General features: G+C 47.8%; 1 protein-coding gene across 1 annotated transcript in view; it reads right to left on the reverse strand.

Annotated features, from left to right (window-relative positions):
* Trol (terribly reduced optic lobes) overlaps window positions 1-20438 on the reverse strand; it is a 103566-nt gene that overhangs the window by 8567 nt on the left and 74561 nt on the right. The window contains 25 exon segments of the mRNA XM_076900671.1: window positions 13-564; window positions 647-919; window positions 1175-1355; window positions 1433-1572; window positions 1897-2193; window positions 2443-4255; window positions 4333-4473; window positions 4727-4937; window positions 5025-5205; window positions 5267-5391; window positions 5505-6375; window positions 6462-6710; window positions 6798-6935; window positions 7021-7248; window positions 7883-7948; window positions 8034-8171; window positions 8271-8378; window positions 9441-9643; window positions 10497-10650; window positions 10922-11029; window positions 14398-14511; window positions 15405-15515; window positions 15877-16026; window positions 16929-17078; window positions 18217-18333. Of these exon segments, the coding sequence (XP_076756786.1) occupies window positions 13-564; window positions 647-919; window positions 1175-1355; window positions 1433-1572; window positions 1897-2193; window positions 2443-4255; window positions 4333-4473; window positions 4727-4937; window positions 5025-5205; window positions 5267-5391; window positions 5505-6375; window positions 6462-6710; window positions 6798-6935; window positions 7021-7248; window positions 7883-7948; window positions 8034-8171; window positions 8271-8378; window positions 9441-9643; window positions 10497-10650; window positions 10922-11029; window positions 14398-14511; window positions 15405-15515; window positions 15877-16026; window positions 16929-17078; window positions 18217-18333 (6819 nt within the window).

Consider the following 20438-nt stretch of genomic DNA (forward strand, 5'->3'; position numbering starts at 1 on the left):
GAGTTTACTCACGTTCAACCTCGATAATAGCGCTGGCTTCGTAACGTCCGCTCGGTCCCATAATTCGACAAATGTAGACACCCCTGTCAGCGATCTGGATATTAACGATTCTCAGGGTATCTCCGACCTGTTGCACGTTGGGGCTCATCCGTTCGAGGTATTTGCTCCATCTCACTTCCTGGCCCGACTCGTCGCTTGTCAGGCACCTCACTTCGGCCACGCTACCTTGTGGGACTGTCTGCTTTTCAGGCCTCACCTTGATGGACGGTGGAGTTCTTCTAGGCATCACTGTCACGTTGATCGTCTTGCTGGTCTCCGTCCCTACTTGGCTGCTCGTCGCGCACACGTAAACACCAGAATCCTCTCGAGTAGGATTCCCAATCGTCAATACTCCATTGTACTGGCTGGCTGTAGGAGGCAGTGAAAGGCTTCCCTCACGACTCCACGTGATGTTCACAGCTTGTGGCTGGATGCAGGTTATTACGATCGTCTCTCCACTAGCTCCGAACCATTCTGATGGGGTAATGGTGGGTGGTTTGAACCAACCGGACGGCTTGGTGTTTTCTGTGAATACGACGGCAATCTTGTAAATATCATTCTGCGTGTATTGTCTATCAGCGATCCGTTAATCGTTAATCGACGATACCTTGGACATAAAGAATCACGGTTCTTTCGTCCACGCCAACATTATTTCTGGCTATGCATTTGTACTCGGCGGCATCGTTCCTGGAAACTGCTCGCAAGCTCCAGACACCATTCTGCATTATCACTTCCGGATTCATCGGGCCATAAACGCGCATCCATTCGACCTGGGGCGGTGGGTTTCCTGTGGCTTCGCATCTGAACTCCGCAGATTCGCCTTCCAACACGGTCATAGACGGTGGCACGACGACCGCCCTCGGTGCTTCTTGCCTCGAGCCTTTTAATAGACACAAGATAGTTGTTAACAAGATACAACGTTGTTTTCACGGCAAATGAACGTCAGAATTCGTGCGGAAGTTAAATTGTGATCAGGCAGTACAACATGGTTTGATTCTAAAGCTGTACCTGGGATATCCAACAAGCTTTGCGGAAAGGCTGTGTCCGTGTGAAACACACGAGGCGTTATTTCAATTCATATACAAATAAAATTGGAACGTAGGTTCCTGATCAGTGGAGATTGCTTCCATCTTACCTCCAACAGTGAGAGTGACGTTTTTGTAGCCAATGAATACCCCATCGGTGACTTGGCAAATATAGATACCGCTGTCAGACACTTTCACGTCTCGTATGATCAACAAGCCATGATTGTCGTGTATAGTTCTGCCTCGAGGCAGTTGGCCACCTTCCTTTTCCCACGTGACACGCAGGAACCCCTACATGTTTAAGACGATATGTTTCTTATTCTACATCGCATCTAATTGTGCAGACGCTAATTAACTGCATCACTTACGTTATCTTCAGATCTTCCGGTGCAATGGTACTGGACTGTGCTTCCAGTTTCAACAATCTGGAACTCTGGTTCTCGAATGTAAACGACGATTCTTGGAGGCGGTACAGGATGTGGCGTAGGTCTTGACGTGGTAGTACCTTCTGTAAGGTATAATATGAATGTTAAAATACGTACACCCTCGATGGAAGCTTTTACGATCTCGCGACACAAAGACATATGCGTGGGAAGAATGAAAGAGACTTGGATTGCCCCGATACAGCATCCTACACCAAATCCGATGCGATGAGAAGCTCCTGAACCAATGAATGATATCGAATGAGAGGACTGTCAAGCAGTCGACTGAAAATGAGAAAATGAACGTCAACCGAACCAGGACGCGAATAAAAGAATATGAAGCGTATAGTGCGCCTCTGCCTCCCAAGGACGGACAAACACTGATACTCTCTTGATTTGGCCCGCCAAACCTGGTGTGATCGACGTGACGACCTTGAGTAACTCGTTCCTGGATTGGTTCAGGACGTGACACTCCACGTTCAGAGGATCCTCTCGGACGTAAACGTACCAGTTCCTGAACGCTCCCTTCGCAGTTTTTTGGGTGGGTTGCGCATTATTGAAAAACGCGGTTAGAGGCTTGTCATCGATCGAGGTCAATTTAAATGATATATGCAACGGATCCAGGGATTCGTAACTGCACGTGAACCTGATCCACGAGTTCGGCTTCGTCGTGCCCGACATTGGCTTTAAACTTACCATCAGGTCACCTAACCGTTGCAACGCTTGAAACATTACGTTTAATCATTTTCATTTCTCCCACTACTCCCGAGAATTTTCTTTCACTCTGACTAGCTTTTAACTAATCTGAAGTACAACGAGTAACGAAGGTATTGGAACGATAGCGTGACTCGAAGTTCCTTTTCGTTCAATCCTTATTTCACTGTTTTGTATACCGTTCGAATATCTTTGTTACTGTGGGTCTGATCGAAGTTCCGCGGACTTCGTCTTGTACGTACCAACGTCATCTTGACAATTTTGGCCTACATATCCCGGCAAGCAGTGACACTTCACTTGACCATTCTGCATCATCTCGCAACTGTCCTCCCTGTTATTGCAAGGGCACAGATTGCAGGAGCCCAGATAACTGGTAAATTGATCGCTGATGTCTCTGTAGTAGCCCCTAGCGCAGGATTCGCAGGATGTTCCAACGTATCCGGTGGGACAACGACAAACTTCCACTTGTACCGCTCTTGGATTGCCCGTTGGATGTTCCACGGCTGTGTCCAGGCTTATGTCGCTGATATAAGTGGCAGTCATCTGTTCGCTGTGCGTGGCACGGACCAGAATGGCCTCTAGGTTCGAGAGCACGGTCATGAGGTCGACTCTGGAGGCAACTTGGGGCCCTGAACTGGTTAAACGCCTCCATTCCGTTTCTCTGAGGGGCACGGAATAGGTCAAACGTAAATTCGGCTGAATGTCGTTGGGATTCATCCAGAACAAGGTGATCCCGCTTCCAACGAGGATGATATCTTGATCCTCGTAACTCTGCGCACCAGGATACGCGGCGATGTGCTGCGTTAAGGTCAAATTGCCACCGTAGCTCTTCACTTGGTTGCCTGTGAAGACTGGCGGCAAGGACCAGAACAGCCTACGTCCTCTGCTGTCTGGATAGCGGTATCCTATCTCGTTCATAGCCAAGTTTAAGTCGAAACCGTCGTCGATTACCTCCTGCCTTCTAGAGTCGGTCAAAGTGAATCCATGTTGGTCGCCGTAGAACAACACGGGTATCTGTTGGATGTACAGAGAGCTCTCGTGGCACTGATCGGTTAGACCGCTGCAATAGCATTCGCTACACCCGTCAGGATTACTCGCGGTCAATCCAAACGTGGACGGACGGCATCTGTTGCACTGCATACCCTCCACGTTCCGTTTGCAGTCGCAACGGCCGTCGATGCATCCCTGACTGCGCACACCAGCCTCGTTGCAAGTGCAGGGGCTGCTCTCTTCCGTGAAGATACAATCCTGGGGTGTTCCACGAGTCGCGTCACCCCTGTATCCCGCCTCGCACAACTCGCAAGAGTCCCCAGTAGTATGGTGGTTACAGTTCTCGCATATTCCAGTGTCAGGATTGCACTGGTTCGAGTGACCGTTGCAGTCGCAGGGTTCGCAGAGACCTAGATAGAGCCCTTTACTGGCTCTGGTGTAGCCAACGTCGCAATCCTCGCAGGATAATCCCTTGTAACCGACTGGACAACTGCATTCCTCGACTTCTACTGCTCTGGCCCTTCCTGTGTTGTACTTGTCAGCCGTATCCAACGAAACAAATGACAAGGCAGCCTCGTCGGTGTGGGTGGTGTACGTGGCCTTGATCCTGATCGCGCGAATGTCAGCTAGAGCCATCAGTAAGTGTTCTCTGTCGGCCTGTCTTCCGTCGTTTCGCTGCCAGAACTGTTCCAACAGGGGAACCGTAAACGTCTGCGGAATGTTCGGTTCAGGCGATTCTCGAGAGAAGTACAGAAGGTTGATGTCGTTGGCGCTGATCAACTCGACGTCAGCAGCGTTGTTCCTTGAACTCTGGCCACCTGGCGTAGGAACGTAGCGCACCGTGTACTTGAGGTTTCCGCCATAAGAGGTGATCTGATCGCCCAGGAAAATGCTGGGCAATTGCCAGTAATAGACATCGTTGTTCCCACGATTGGGGAATTCGTTGTAAATAATCTCACGGTTCACCAAGTCTAAGCGAATGCCATCTGTGATCGACTGGGCATCTGGAGTCTTGGATTCGATGAGGGAGAAGTCTCTGATCGAGTTGGTGAAGACAACCCGGATCTGTGAAGTTATACGAGGACCCTCTCACTACTCTTGCAAAGAGTAAACATATCGGTTGCAAGGCTAAATATACTCACGTCGTTCCTGTACCAGTTGGACGATGAACACTGGGTGGTAACGCCCATGCAGAAGCAGCTGATGCAACCGAATTGATTTTTCGACGCCAGATTGAAGGTGTTCGCCTTACATTGATTGCAAGTGAGACCCGTCGCGTATGTCTGCAAACCAGTTTATTTAAACCATATGCACCAACATCCATTTAAGATCGTTGCAACGCTACCCCTACCGTCTGTTCCAAAATGTACTTACTTTTCAAACAGAGTGGAAATAATTCCGAGTTAAACGGCAGCGTAAACAACATTCAGAACAATTATGCAAACATATACTACACGAACGAACAATTTTCTACTCTCTGATAGATTTTCAGTTCGACCATTGAATTTTTAGACTGAGAAATCGAAAGCTCAGTACCTTGCATCGACATCTTCCGGTGTTGGGGTCCGCGACTAGGCTCAGACTGCCGTCAGGATCGCAGCGAGACACTGGGACGCACATATCTCCTGGCATGAGCGGGTTTCCTTGATAACCCACGTCACATTGCTCGCATCTACGACCCACGTATCCTGGTGGACAGTCGCAGGTAGGTTGACCGTCCGATCCGAGAATGCAAGTGCGCGCAAACCTGTTCCAAGATAATGACGATCGTGATAAATTCTAGTTTATTAGATTTATAGCAATTTCAGCGAATTATTAAGTGGCGTTGTCTCACTGATTGGATGGGTTGGTGAGCGGACAGGGACACAACTGGCAAGGGACGTTCCTAGGAGGATCTCCGTAGTATCCTGGTGGACATATGCGTGGTTCGTCTCTGTAACACTGTCCTAGCCAAGGGCCGGATTCTCGTCTCAGGTATCCTGGTGCGCATTGCTCGCACGACAGGCCAGAGTATCCTGAACAACAACCGCGTTCCATGTATACTTTGAACGCACAAAGTCGTATGATAGTACTTACCTGACGGGCATTGACACTCCTCTACGAAAGACGCCGATCCAAGTCCAGTATTCTTTATATCAGCCGTGTCCATCACTATTTGAGTGATCTGCACGTCCAATTGCGGAGAATCATCATATTGTACCCTAAGAAAAAATGATTTATCTTCAATTTCTAGCTATATTCCTGATAACATTTATCGATATATTCGTTACAGACTGGGAAACGCGAACTTTCAGATAAAAACCAGACTACATACTTAATTAGAATGTTGTCCACGTTGGCCAGAGTCATCATGATATCCTCCCTGGTGGCGGGAACCTCGTTCCAGCCCTGCTGTTTGTACCATTCGCCTTGGAAGAATCTGACGGACTCCTCGTTATCGTAATTCGGTATCAATTGCTTTCCTCTGTGCGACAGGACGTAGCCGTTTCCAGTGACGATAACAGACGGCTCGGAATTTGGAACGCCAGTGCCGTTGTAGCGTACTCTGTACTTCAGATAACCACCATAGGATTTCAACTGACTTCCATAGTAGTCCTCAGGTAAAGCGAAGTAAGGAATGGTGCTTTTCAATTCTCTTTCCGGTGCACTCAACAATACTCCGTCTCGACCAATGGGTCTCACTTCGGATAACTGTTTGCTGATATCGCTCTGAATCTGAAGCTGCGGTTGGTACTTGACTTCCACAACCTTGTGGCGGTAAAAAGGCGGTGGAATCTGGTAGGTGAACAGGTTGGCGCTGCGACATTCGGTGGCAACGCCGAAACAGAAGCACGAGATGCACTCGTCCACGCTCTTCGCCTCAGAGTTGAACATGCCCTTTGGACAAACGTCGTCCATGGGTTCGTTCACGATGACGGTCGCGTCGGGTATGGCGAACACGAAACCAGCGGTGTTCAACCCCTCGCAGGAGTAGGCGCCTTGGTCCTCTCGCTGAATGTCGGGACACGTGAGTGTTCCAGTCCCGTTTACAGAAGTCATGGTGCATTTTGGAGGAATGTGGCCCCAGTTGCGACGCCAATTGATCTCAGGGATGGGCATACCGATAGCTGTGCACGTGATCACCAGAACGTCTCCTCTGTTCAGAGTGATCATCGGCGGAGGTGGTTTCACTATGTAAACCGGAGCTAAAAATGAACAACAAGGAATAGCAGATTGAATCGAGCTTTCTGGACACTCTGCATTTAGCGTGCAAGGGTGAAAAGGTACGCACAGCATCCTATTTCGTCGCTGCTGTCCAAGCAATCCTTCTCCATATCGCAATGGTAACTCTTGGGTATACACTGGTTATTGCTGGCGCAGGCATACTCAGTTGGGAGACAGGCGGATCCTGGTCTGCTCTGGACGCAATTATCTTCGTCGCTGCCGTCTGCACAGTCTTTGTCACCGTCGCAACGCCATACTTTGGACACGCACTGGGTGTTGTTGCAGCGATATTCGTTTGGCTCGCAACCGTGTGGACCTGTGGGCAAACATGTCCAATTTTTTTATCGTGCCAAAGTACACGAGAGCTCGAGGCTCGACGAGTAATCGCGAGACGAAGACTTACTGCAACGCATCTCGTCGGAACCGTCGGTACAGTCTAATCTTCCGTTGCAAACGTATGCCTTTGGAATACAGTCACCGTTGCTGCAGGTGGCCTCGTCGTACTGGCACGCGTGCGGTCTGTTTATCGCTGGAGCTTCGACTGAACGGAAAAAAGACAGAGATTCTAATAATTTCTTGTGAACAATTTAAGTGTAAATTGAGATGCAGACGAAAGAGACGCGTACACTTTTCTACGGTGAGATAGACGGTGACTCGTTGACCAGGGGTCGACGGAGGATAGCCAACAGCCTCGCAGATGTACGTTCCAGCGTGTTCCAGTTGAATGTTCGGAATCTCCAGGCGTCCGTTCAGATCTCGAGATCCAGGAGGCAAAGGAAGGTTGTCACCTCGTAACCAGCGGACACCAGCTCTGAGTGGACCTTCGTCACGACATTGGAAGACGACTTCGCGACCTGAATTTGAAAATTACATTGTATTCTCAAAAAAAAAAAAAACATTTGCTTCTTCTAAGTTATGCGTTGTTACTCGCATTGATTCAATCATAGGATAATTGTAAGCAATGTTTGTGTTATGTCGAAAAGTTGGCATCACAGTGAAACGTTTATTCTATGTAAGTGAAAATGTATATGTGTAATACGATGTGTGGTGTCGTTTCGAATACCGTCGACAAAATGCCGTAACTAGTAACAAAGATAAAAAAATTAAGCAGTCAAATTTGCCTTTGCTTGACTACGCTGTCCCCCTCTCTTTATATACTGGCAATTACGAATTAATCAACAATAAAGCACTTCATATCGTAATTATGAATGAATAAAATGGTTCTCTCGTATGACCATTCATAATTATTAATCACATAGTCCACTCTCGTCAATTTCAAGGCTTCATAGCATTACTTGTGATTGCTGCCCAGAAAAGAAGGCTTACCTTGTTTCGCCGGATCTGGCCAAGGCAGGATTAAAATAATCAGAAATTCTCATTAATCGATCTCTTATAGTCTGTGCTTAGTATACGAATCTTATGCACTCTTTGTGCCATGTGCAATAAAGTAACGGTACTTGCACCAACTATATGTCTCCTGATACTCACTCTGTTTGATCACTTGTTCGCTTGGATAAGTCTTCAAGTCGAGTCCGGACTGTTCCGTAGGAGGAGCTGTGAAAAACACAGGGGAAATAGTAGATGGAATGCGTTAGAAAACACGTGTAACTAGCGACTGATTAATTTTTTAATCACGTACGGCAATTTTCCTCGTCAGATCTGTCCCTGCATTCCGGAACTCCGTTGCAAATGGAGGACTGAGGCACGCAGTTCCTGTCAGTGATGCACATGATGTAACCAGGTGGGCATTGGAAAGGTATTGGATGCGGAGTGTGATCTGAAAATGTTTGGAACAACGTCTCTAACTGTTGTCAACGGTTCCAATCTTTTGCTATGTAATATTCATGTATATGGCACGTTGGTTTGCGAAACCCACCGCATTCTTCGTCAGATCCATCGGAACAGTTTATGTAACCATCGCATTTCTGTTCAGCAGCGATGCACTCCCCGTTGCTGCACTGGAATTGATCCTGGCCGCAGGTGACTTTTTCTTGAAAAAGATCGCAATGGATATCGATTAGAATACGAGGACGTGGCTTGGTGCACGTTTCAAGTAACGATCTAAGTAATCAAAAAGAGCATGAATCACCAGAGTCACCTAAAAAACGCTAAAAACAGACGAGAAACGAAGAATCGAAGTGTCAGCACGCACGGAAAAATGGCGAGAAGCGAAGGATCGATCATTGTTTTCGATTCACATTTCTCCGTGTGTCTGTGTAAAAATGTGTCGCTATGTAAACTAGAAACTGTGTACTCAACTATATATTATTTACAACACCTAGAACAATGTCTACCATTGGTTACTGGAAAAAAAAAGAAAAGAAGGACACTTGCAGGGTATCTGGGTTGTCCTCGCTTTTTCTCTAACAGACCAAAACCTACTACGTTTCATGCGATAACAGGATCTACACGCTAAGAGTCTACCAACAGAGATCAAAACCAGGCAACGGATGCACTAAATGTTTTACACAGGGGTGCGTCGTACGTATCATTGAATTGAGCAGAATTAGTACTCAAGTACTCTACTCGAACGACCTACACACCGTCTATTCGATTGCTAACACAGACTCTAACAAAATACAGAGCCTAGAGGATCTGTGGCGTCCGAAATTCATACGAAATTACTCGAGACACGTTAAAATAGTAGTTCCTTAGTAAATGAACGAACGTCCTTTTAACACAGAAAGAATCACAATACTCCCGTGAAGTGATATAAGCTGACAGTGCATGTTACTTCATACGCCTGGCCTGATTTATCTGGGAACTACTATTATTAACTTAGTAAAGGCTACAACGTATATCGCGGGTCTACAGGGAAAATCCATTAAGTTCGCGATCGATTTGACAAGTTTAGAAAATACGAAATAGTACAAAGCTCGTGTGTCCTATCTGAAAGTATCGACTGTTCGACCGAGACTTCGTCAAGCGTTAATTCTGTGCGCGAGGAACGCGTTGCAGAAGCGAACGAAACTGAAGGCAGATCGAAAATGTTCCAATGATCGCGGACGCCATCAGATGATTCAAGGTTTGCCAGTGATCTTCTAACCGAAGCAATACTGTTCGTCCGTAAAGTCACGGCAGTCGTAGAAATGGTCGCAGTGGTGAGTTTCGGGGATGCAAGTGCCGTCAGCACAAACAAAATCATCCGGAGCGCAGCTCCTTGGCGCGCTCTGATTAGCCGGCGCCAGATAATCCGGGCTGTAACCGTTGCCAGCCTGGCTCTCGTGGGTTAGCCCCACCAGGGTGGTTCTATCCGACGTGTCTTTACCTAGAAGTAACCGAAACTGAACCACCTCTCTTCGCTGTTTTCATTCTCAGCGTTACTTTCAACGATACGCCCCGAGTTTTGGCGATTGTAACCCTGCGACTACTTACTGGCGGGCTCCCAGCCTCCTAAAACCCTGCACGAAGAGACGGTAATCGTCGTTTAGCGTGCGCCATAGGCTGGCAGCAGATATCCTCGTGATTAATCGAGCGATCGTAACGAGAAGCGTGATTTGAATTCCTTGCAAGCGTAGGGCGATCTGTTGCCAGCCCGCGGTACTGTTTTGCGGCGTTTGCGATTTACTTGGTGCACGTACAAACACGGTGCGGCACAATTTTGCCTCTAGGAGGCGGTGGAGACGGTGTCATGGCCAAAACACTGCGTGTATGCACCTGGTGCGTTGCGTGATTCTACTTGTTCAAAACTGTGCGAGATCGAATAGAGCTTATGTACAGGTAGTGGTCGGACAACTCGAGTCCCCGTGAAACTTGACCGGATTTGAAGGAACGACTTGCGCTCCTTTCGCACAAACACTGTTCGACCGTTAATTGCGTTTCAATTCGATTCTGAAGCGAAGTGATTTCGCGTGAAAGGAGCAAGTCTTTCCTTGAACAATCGGTACGGTATCGACAAGAAAGTCAGTTGAAGCTTCAAGGATGTCCGAAAGAGTCGGTGTACAAATTCTAAACTGGTCCCTGCAGCATTTTCCACCCATTTCGGGCCAGACTACGTCTCTCTACGTGATATCTAGGACACGTTTCTCTGTATGCGCACGTGTTCCCGGTTCCTCTTCGTCCTTCGTCGTTCTGACTCGCATCTGAAGCGGACTCTCGTGACCTACCTGGGGGGCAGCTCTCTTCGTCCTCCCCTTCGGGACAGTCTGGCCTTCGATTGCATCTCGCGGATTGCAAAATGCAGCTTCCGTCGCGGCAGGTGAACTCGTCCTCCCGACATCCCGTCGGCGGCGTCACTGGGTTATCCGGATAATTATCTGCAACGTGAAATGCTTCGTTTGCTCTTGTTCCTCGACGGTTGCAATATTAACAGCGGAGCAGAATATCCGCCCGCGACGTTCTTTGAATTCTTCACAAGCTAGTCTGACGCGAGGCAAGGATGCATAAATGATAGAACAGGTATTTCTCTACGCTAGACAAAGTAAACCAGTTGTCTGTACAACTTTCGCGGTATCTTAAAGATTTGTATGGTCGAGAAGAGAGGGCCACGGTGTCCACGTAGCCTCGAAATGGTTTTGAAATCCTTACTGCAGTCGCGTTCGTCGCTGCCGTCGAGGCAGTCCAAGTTGCTGTCGCAGAAGAACTTCTTGTTGATGCACACACCGTTGGCGCAGGGTCGCTGGCCGTCAGGGCATTCTGAAAACACGAATTGGCCAATTAACGAGGGCAATGGCTGGCTGTTTTAGAATATCCAAAAGAAACTAGAAAAAAAGTGAAGAGAGAAAAGGAGGTAAACAGTGTGCTGGCTTCGCTTAAAGAACCACCCTATAAAGTCCTGCGCGTAGAGAGAGAGCGAAATATTATCTCCAAGAGTTTAGAAGAAAGAAAGAAGCTCGAGAAGGGCAGTCGTAACATGGTAAAAGACGTGCATAGACAGGTTTTGATCGATTTTCTACGGTCAGGAAAGAAAAAAGAAAGAGAAGAGAAGAGAAGAGAGATAGAGAGAGAGAAAGAGAGGTCGAATAAGTGGCCCACGATAATTAGCCGATCGATAGACTGTCCCAGTCGAGATACCAACAAGGATAAAACTCGTCAAACGAACAGCGTGCACACTGTGTTGGCTGTCATGCGACGTTTTAAGGAGCGCACGTGTACACCGATCCCATGGCTAAATTCCCCACGGTGTCCTGACGAACGTAATGTCGCAGATATTTCGAGAATACAATTAACAGAATCGACTGGAATACCAATGGAACTTTGGACCATGGTGTGCTTCCATCAAACGTGTATCGTTCTACTATAACGCGTCCGCTGCTGCTAACATTGGCACGTTTCGCGTCTGACCGATTTTTGGTCTAACAATAATTGCGATACTGACAATTTTTCGCGATAAGATGCAAGCAATTATTCTAAAGTGGCGATTAATTCGATAGTAACGCGTCTGTTATTTTTCTCATAGAAAGAGAGAGAGAGAGAGAGAGCGGCACAGGTAATTCGTTATTCTTATCTACGGTGTCAATTTTGCAGTTAATCATAGGAGAATCGAGCCGATAACCGCCAAAGGCGCGGGAACGAATGCATTTCCATCGGTATCCCGCGTGTGCGTGTGTCGGAAGAGTGGTAAGTAGGAAAATTCTACTATGCAGCACGATAAACTCCGTGAACTACGTCCTCCCTAGAGAGCCGGTGTGTAATGTACTTTCCAAAAGCTACGGGAACGTTTAAACGGTATCAAACAGAGAGATCTAGGCAAAAGGCGATGCCTCGTAAATCTAAGGCTATGGTGTGCCATATAGGTGAGAGAGAAACAGACGGAGAGACAGAGAGAAAGAGAGAGAGAGAGAGAGAGAGGGAGAAGCGTGTACACTGGTGTTGATCGTACGTTTTCTTTGAATTCACACGTTATAAGTGACAGAAAGATATCATTCCATTGCGTTACCTCGCAACATCAGTGTACGTTGAACAGAGAGAGAGAGAGAGAGAGAGAGAGAGAGAGAGAGAGATGTAACAGAAATTTCATGGGCTCGTGGATTTATCGATCCTAGGATCTCGTGTACGTGCGCTGTGCAAAAGACTTACGATCTAAATAGTTAACTAGAGAAGAGAAGAAAGGTACGTATATGTATATATATATATATATAAATGTAAATATGAATATATAAAATAGGTATATACAATCAGAGATAGTGAAACAGGTATGTTACATATCAAAGTGAGACAACCTGTGCTGAAAGAGAGAACGGAAAAGTAAGACAAGGTGTGTGTAACAGAGAGCAAGAATGGAAAAGTACGTGAGAGAATGAGAAAAGTCGAGCAATAGGGGAACGGAATGTTTCCCGTAAAAATACACCACGCATCTCTCAACTATTAATTAATAAATGGTTTCAGAGTATTAGAATGAGATTTAAGAGAGTGTCGCGCTGAAACATACAAAGATATATCGATAATTTCTAATTAAACGAGGCTACAGAAGGGGACACGCGCCTGGAGGAAATTACATTAGGCAAAAGCGTTCTGGTCAAAATACCCAAAGTGGTTCGAGAGTACCAATGAATCTCGCAAAGCAAGGACGGATTTAATCACGAACGATGCTTCATTTCGCCAGAAAAATGGGAATTATTCGTCTTGTAAGACTCGTTCGAGGTGGTTTCTTGCGTATGGAACCACAAATAATTCAGTGGTAAGTTGGCGGAGCAATTGTGTTTGGAAAAATATATTTTTTTTACCCGAGTTTCCGTTTACAAGAAAAATGACTCGGAAGTCGGTCGCGAATGCGTGCTCTTAGCGATGCTGTTCCAGTGATTCTCAACTTGGACTACTTTCGCACGCGTAAAAATGATTCAACGCGTCGTGAATCTCTCGAACCCAGTATTAACGACACTGTAATCTAGTAATCCGCGAGAGTTCCAGCGTTGGAGTCGCTTTCGAAGGGCAGTTCCGCAGCTTCTATAGCCTCAGCCTCGATCACGAGGTTCTGGCCACGGCGTCAGTATTCAAGCAGAAGCGGCAGTCAACGTCCGGCTTGAAACACGGTCGATAGAACGAGGAAACGAGATTAACGGCTCGCACGGCCAGACGAGAGCGAGCCGGCATTAGTTACAGCTTCTTAATTGCCGCCTTGAAGACCGACGCGCGGCCAGTCTGGAGTAGGAGAGCTCTCTCCCCGCGATCCGCGTACGCATCGATTTCCATTCTTTGGCTTCTCCTCGTTTTTCACCGTTCTAGCTTGTTCCCTCGAGCATCCGTTCGCTAAACCGACCCGTTTCTCATCTATTCGTTCTGGGCGAATCCTCAGACTCCTCTCTCTAATCGCACGAGAACGGCTGCCAGAACAGAACTGCGTACGTGGACGTCGAAGGAGAGGGTGTTACAGGGCGCGGGACGGGTATTGCTGAAAGAAGAAGGAAGCCAGTTAGAAAATGCGTCGAGAAAGCTCCTCCCGGTGCCCTTCCCGCGATACGTCGGGACCCGATCGGCGAGTAATTCATCAAGATGCGATATCAAAGACATCCACCCGAGGGTGGGAAAATTGGCAGACAAAGGAAGTCGAGAACGAAAGGAGAATTGGTCGAGAGACGGCTGATTTGCGTAACAAACTGCGCCACGATCGATGGATACTACGACATAATCATTCGATGGGAGTTACGCTGGTGAAACTCCCTCGACGAACAATTTCTTCCTCGCGTTTCCAGACGGTCTAAATATAAACTGTCCGAAAATAAGGGAACGCAGTGGTCCCTCCCAGAAGGGCGAGCTTTTCCATGCAAACTATACTCCTTGCATTATGAAAAATAGGACGCAGGTGGGTCGTGGCAATGGTTCTCAGTCAGCTCGAGAGAACTGGAACATAACCGCGTGAAATTTTAGATTAATGGAAGCTATTTTTCCAGCAAGTTCGTAAAGATGCACCCATGGAACGCTCGTTTGTATCGACCATCGATCAACGGATCGATGCTCCGGGCCTCCTCCATCGATATGGCGCAGCCTGCGATGCGAACCAGCACCGACCGACAGACAAAGAGAGACAGAGAGACAGGTAGAATAGAGAAAAGTGGCAATCGTACGGCAATTGTTCTCGTCCGAGCCATCCAAACAATTCGGCCGGCCATCGCAGCGTCTCTTACTGTCCAGGCACAATCCGTCGTTGCATCGAAACATTCCAGCCGGACATTCGTTCACTACAACGATTCCCACAAACGACCAGAGATAGTTCTCCATTACAGGCTCGTCTCGTGTGACGATTACCGGGAAAAATATCACCTTACCGGCAGAGTCCGCGTGTCCATTTTCAATTATCGTGCGAGGATAATTTTGTTCCTCTTGGACGTAATCTCACGGAATTGCTCTACGTTCGAATTCTGGTTCACGTAAGCAATCGTACATAAGAAAGAATTTTGCAATCGTACTGAAAATGAATACAGGACTCTGCCACCACCCTTGCCCTTGGGTTCCTTTACGTGCACGTTGGTCCACTCGTTCATGTTTAAACAAGAGTACTCACATCGGTACGGTTCATCTCCGATGAACTTGAGGAGTATACCCGGTTCTGTAACCCCTTCGTTGTACTGGGAGTTTCGTTATGCTTCTAGGTTTTTCATCGACTTTAAGAGCGACTACAGATCATTCTAGAAATGTTATTTTCAGGAAGTAGAGAGAGAGAAGAAGAGAGAAAGAGAGAGAGTGCAAATACAGAGAATTGTAATAGAATGAACAACGAATGGGTTAAAACACGACCAGAGCATACGTTCAGACAATGAAAATTGATTCTACGGAACGTTGTAGCCACGAAATGATACGTATGCACAAAGGTTTCACACTTATTATCTGTTCTCATGCGTAGACATGCAATCAATGCCGATGCGAACATTCGACAGAACGTTCCACGTGCCGTGAAAGCGATTTAAATTGGCTTTTACACGAGGGAATGCGATGTTAGTTCAGAGGAGATCTTAGTTGGTAACTCCCAGTAATCAACCAGTGGTTCCCTCGCGAAAACAATCACGCAAAAGAAGAGGACCAGGTGGTCATGATAGTTTCCACGGCGATACCAGCGGCCAGGGCCCATAATTACCACATCCAGTCTCGTCGGATCCGTCGGTACACTGGATTTTATTGTCGCATCGTTCGACTTCCGGTATGCATTCGCCACTGGCGCATTTCCATTCAGCAGGTGTGCAGATCCCTTGACACAGACAATAGCTCAGCAACAAGCGCTAGAGAAGCTTCAACATTGGAGTCTAAGGGAGATTTTCGCCTCGTTGACACGACCGCGACGATGGTTCCTCGCGAGGACCACCGTCGAGCGCTTCCGTGTCCCAAAGGCGAGGAGAGAGGAGTCGGATGGGACGCAGGCCAGTCAGAATCGTGTGAAATTTCCCTTCGACGAAAGCTAAAAACGTGCTCGAGATTAGCGTCAGCGACGCTGGTGATCAGAAATGCGAAAACAATTTTTACCAACAGAGTTCTCCGTCCTATCTCTTCGATTTGAACGCTGTATCCGCACACGATCCTGAGTGACCCAAACGGGAGCAAAGGAAGCTTACCACAACCACGTTCGTCACTGTTGTCCAAGCAGTCGTAGACGCTGTCGCATCTGCGCCGAAGCAGCACGCATTGCCCGCTGTCGCAACGGAACTCCTTGCTCGGATCGCATTCCCTCGGGCTCTTGATCGCCCAGCCTGGCCACTGTTGGCCTAAACGTACACACACAGACAAGCACATTGCCAGCTACTCAGACGCAAGCGTTTCTACTGTGTAAAGAACGAGTATCACCGCAGTGGAGAAAACGATATTGGGATTAAAGAATCAGTCGGTGAGCCAAGGTCGCTCCTCCACCGAGTTATCATACCATGAAGGGCGCATAAGTAAAAAAAAATGGAATTACCAATTAACAAACGGCACAGCAATAACGACTTGCTGTTCTACCAAGTAAACGGGACAAGTTTTAGCGATAGCTGCGACACGTTTCGAGGAACGATACTGATCTTTGAAGGATACTGATTTCCAGTTGCGCTTAGAAAAAGCTGGGAAATGAGTAATCCTGGAATTAAAGGATTCTTGGCTGGTAGCGCTGTTTCTTCTATTAAGCTAATGAACTAATTAGTGGCGAGTAATCCACGACCGACCAGCATCGTCGTCCCCGAAGCCGAGTGCTAAGCAAACGAGAGAAACGCGTCTATCCAGCTGGGTTTTTACCCACGTCGCTTTCATGGTATGTTCGTAAACTTGTTTCTTTGCCATGCAGTCAGGCAGGGTAGGAAGAATCGGGTAGAATCGAATGGTATAATAATACGTATTCGTAGGACTCACCGTTGTGTCAGGTTGGAAGAAATGATCTGCGAGAGTTCCCTCAGATTTTTGGGAGCAGAACATTCCTTTCAACGATTCCAGCCAGACACACACAAAATCGTCGCACAAAACTCCAAGATCAGTGCTCTACCGTCGAGCTCAGTTTCTTTCTCCACGCGATTCCAATCGATCTTTCGACGTAGAACCACCGATCGAGGAGGTTCGTGCGCGGAAGAAAAACACACGAAGAAGAAACGAAATAGAAAAGTATAAAGAAAAACAAATGAGAAGGGAGATGAAGGCGTACTGGTAGGCAGAGCGACGCGTGTTATGGTTTCGTTCGCGCAATCTTCGTCGCTGTTATCCGGGCAATCCGGATGGCCGTCGCATCTGTAGACACCCTCGATGCACTTGTTCCCGGTGACGCATTTGAACTGGGTAGGTGTGCATTCCCGTTCTGTTTTGTGTGGTCGTTTGTGTCGCAGCAGGGATATGAGCAGAGAACACACATTTATACATATACGGACACGTCAACAATAAAATGCTACTGAATAGGCAGTTGGGTCTATGGCAGGGGTGGGCAAAATCGTTTTGACTCGAAGGTAGCACCGTGGAAACGGATGAAATCTCGATTCATGGCGGATTATTCTGACTGTCTTGACAAGCCACAGAAATATTTTGACGAGCTCTGCGTACGGTCCACGAACCGGCTGTTTGCCCAACCCTGCTCCACGGCATTTCTGTTCAGGGGGACAGCGTTACTCTGGGGCACGATCTGTTGAAGAAGAGCGTACAGTACACCTAATGGAATGATCAATGGCAACGAAAAAAGGGTCTACACTTAATTATTTGTTTCCTCTTCGAGTTACCTTGTCCCCCTGAGTGGGGTTAATCGTCGTTCAATCAAGGGGAGTATCATCCGTAGGGTTTCGATTCTGTTATGAGATCACGAAAAGCTCGAAGCTCGTCCACGAACAATGAAAGCGTTCGACGAACAACGATACAAAAGCTACTGCTCTCGACAATACGAGAGGGGCGATCGATCCTCTGTGACTTTAGCGTTTCAAACTGGATTTAAGGAAGTTCCTTCGGACTTCCTGGGGACTCGGGACTCGTGAATCTATGTACAATTGATGATCTGGAGAGGCGAGGGTTAAAACTCTAAAGTTACCGATGTACAAATGGAGGGAGCGTCCGTGACGGCGAAAGCTTCGACGTTCGTCCTTGCGGATCGCTTTGCCGCGCCGGAAGATAAAATCTCACGCGTTCCACATTTCACCTGAATTGTCATCCGCGAACCGTCGAAGCTTTCCTCTGTCACGCAGCTCCATTCTGTAAGTATTATCAAGTGTTTAGATTACTTAGCAAGCAGAAGCAGGGGCCACGAACACCGGAGACTCCGCGTTCCTTCCCATCGACTGAAGTTACACGAGAGCTTGCGGAGCAAAATGGTACCTGGTACCACACCGTTTCCTAATCCAGCAGAGATACAAAGCCTCTAAAGCGTCCGTGCGTTTAACGACAGCTTTCTCTTCTCTTTCGCAGAGTCTCCAGATGTTCAGCGGCCCCGAGACGATACGTAAGTGTTCATATACCGCAGTGAAGCTCGTCTTCTGCCCGTGGGCAGTCGTCGAATCCGTCGCAAACGGAGCTCTTCAATATGCAAGAGCCGTCGCTGCATGTGAAGTCCATAGAAGGGCACGGGGCCAAATCTACAGGGCGCCACCGGCAAAAACAGACAGCCTGGTCTCGTCAAACCCATCGCGTCTCGTGCCACGAGACGCTCGTGTTACATGGTTATACATATTAAATATAAACAAATAAATATAGATATATGTGTGTCTGTATGTATGTATGTATGTACAAGCTAGAAGAGCATCCACGTGGACAACACGCCACGTGTGGACACATTTAAAGCGGGACACTGGACTTGATACATTGAAAGCATTTGTTACGGTGAATGGTATTTATATATGGCGACTGTCAGCTTGCGATATTGCTCGCGGATGCCTGTTAATCCTGCAACGCTATTGTTCGCCTACCATTTCTGAATAACTATTGTCACCGCCTTTTTCATCTCCTGGTCGAACCGTTTTTGTATCAGCCCGTGACTGTAATCCTTCCCAAGACCAGAGAAGCGATACACGCGTCCCACGATAAACGACAGTCATTTCGACGCGTGGTACTCCAGGACCAACAGTCAGAGCAACGCAACTCGGACGCAATAATCGCAATATGACAGAGCACGCGTCTCCTCGACCATGGGGTTCTTTTATACAGGGGTTACCTTCGAAGCTGGCTAACACTTAAAGCAATCTGAAGCCCCTCGAAGGCGATTAGTATATGCTCCACGGGTTCTATGTACAGTGTGTTCGTGTTCGTGTCTATGCGGCGTGTTTGGCGAGCGCGTGGCTCGTTTCTCGTGTCTGCGTAACGCGATCAACCGAGAACCTCGATGGCCAATCGAATCAGAAGAAACGGGAACGACGTTGTTTGAATTCCAAACGGATTAAATAATCCTCTGGGCTCGGGCTGCTGAACCGGATGGACAGACCGATCCGTAGTATCAGTCTGGAGAATTATAAAATGCTTGCGAGACTGACAGGCCACCGTCGAGACTTCCTTCGCATCCGTTCAGAGCCTTAATCCAGCCGAATTAAAATAAACCGCACTGCTCCCATCGAATTCGATCCGTTTTCTCGAGTGATCGCAGCGCTCGGACGCAAAGGAAGGACGACGTAACGCCAGCCAATGCCTGGCGATTCTCCACATATTCTCCCTTAGTCAAGGCTTTTGTACAGCGTTTATGGACATCACAAATCGTTCTCGAACGCGCGCGCGTCTTTTCGCCGCGATTTCTGGGTCGTAAAGATCCAAGCCACCACTTTGTACAGCTTACAGTCGGAGTCCCACTTCGCAGATGAATCCCTGGCAGGGTTCCGCTCTGAACAATGTTCGAAGATCCCACGAAGCGAGAAGTGAGAGCGCACAGCGGAAGGGGGGACGACACATGGATTAGCCTGTTTCTACCTTTATTTTCGCCATCGTCACAGCTGGCCTCGTCTAACCCGTCCGCGCAATCCTTCTCGCCGTTGCAGACGTAGTCAGCGTCGATGCATATCCCGTCGCAGGCGAACTCGTTCGCGGAACAATCCTCTGAATAGTTTTCAGGCTCGTTGCATACGTCGCCCTCGTCGCTGTTGTCCTTGCAATCCGGAACACCATCGCATAGCTTGATTTCCGGAATGCAGGTGCTTCCGTCGCAGAGGAATTGGTCTTCGTCGCATTGGAACTTCTCGATCACCGTGAACCTCGTCGACTGGTCCGAATTTGTGGAGATCGTAACGCCGCTCACGCTGAACGATGTTGTACTCCGTTTAGTCTGCGTTTCTTCTTGGTCCACTCTGGTCCTACTTTTGCTGTCTTCTGTGAGGACCTCTATCAGATACGGTGACTCTGTGGCCTTGAAAACTTCGCCTCCCACCTTTGATTCTATGAAACGTGGAGTGAAATCGGTATTGCGATCGTCGTTGGGGTTGACGATTGTGGTTCTTTCGACGCTGATCAATCCAGAGTCGATACTTCCTTCGCTGTCAGTCGTTTCACCGCTGAATTCTGAGTCGAGCGTCGCTACGTTTGGAGGGTTTGTAGTTCGAGAAATACCACGGTCAGATTTCGAAGAGTCGTTCACTTCAATGACGAAGTTGGAGTCGAGCGCGTCCGACGTTTCCGTGTCGGAATCGATGTAGCTCTCATTGTCGAATCTGGCCTCCTCGAGACTACGCAATCCTGAATCTATTCCTACTTCGTTCTTCCC

The sequence above is a fragment of the Xylocopa sonorina genome, chromosome 9 (assembly GCF_050948175.1).
Source record: "Xylocopa sonorina isolate GNS202 chromosome 9, iyXylSono1_principal, whole genome shotgun sequence".
NCBI lineage: Eukaryota > Metazoa > Arthropoda > Insecta > Hymenoptera > Apidae > Xylocopa > Xylocopa sonorina.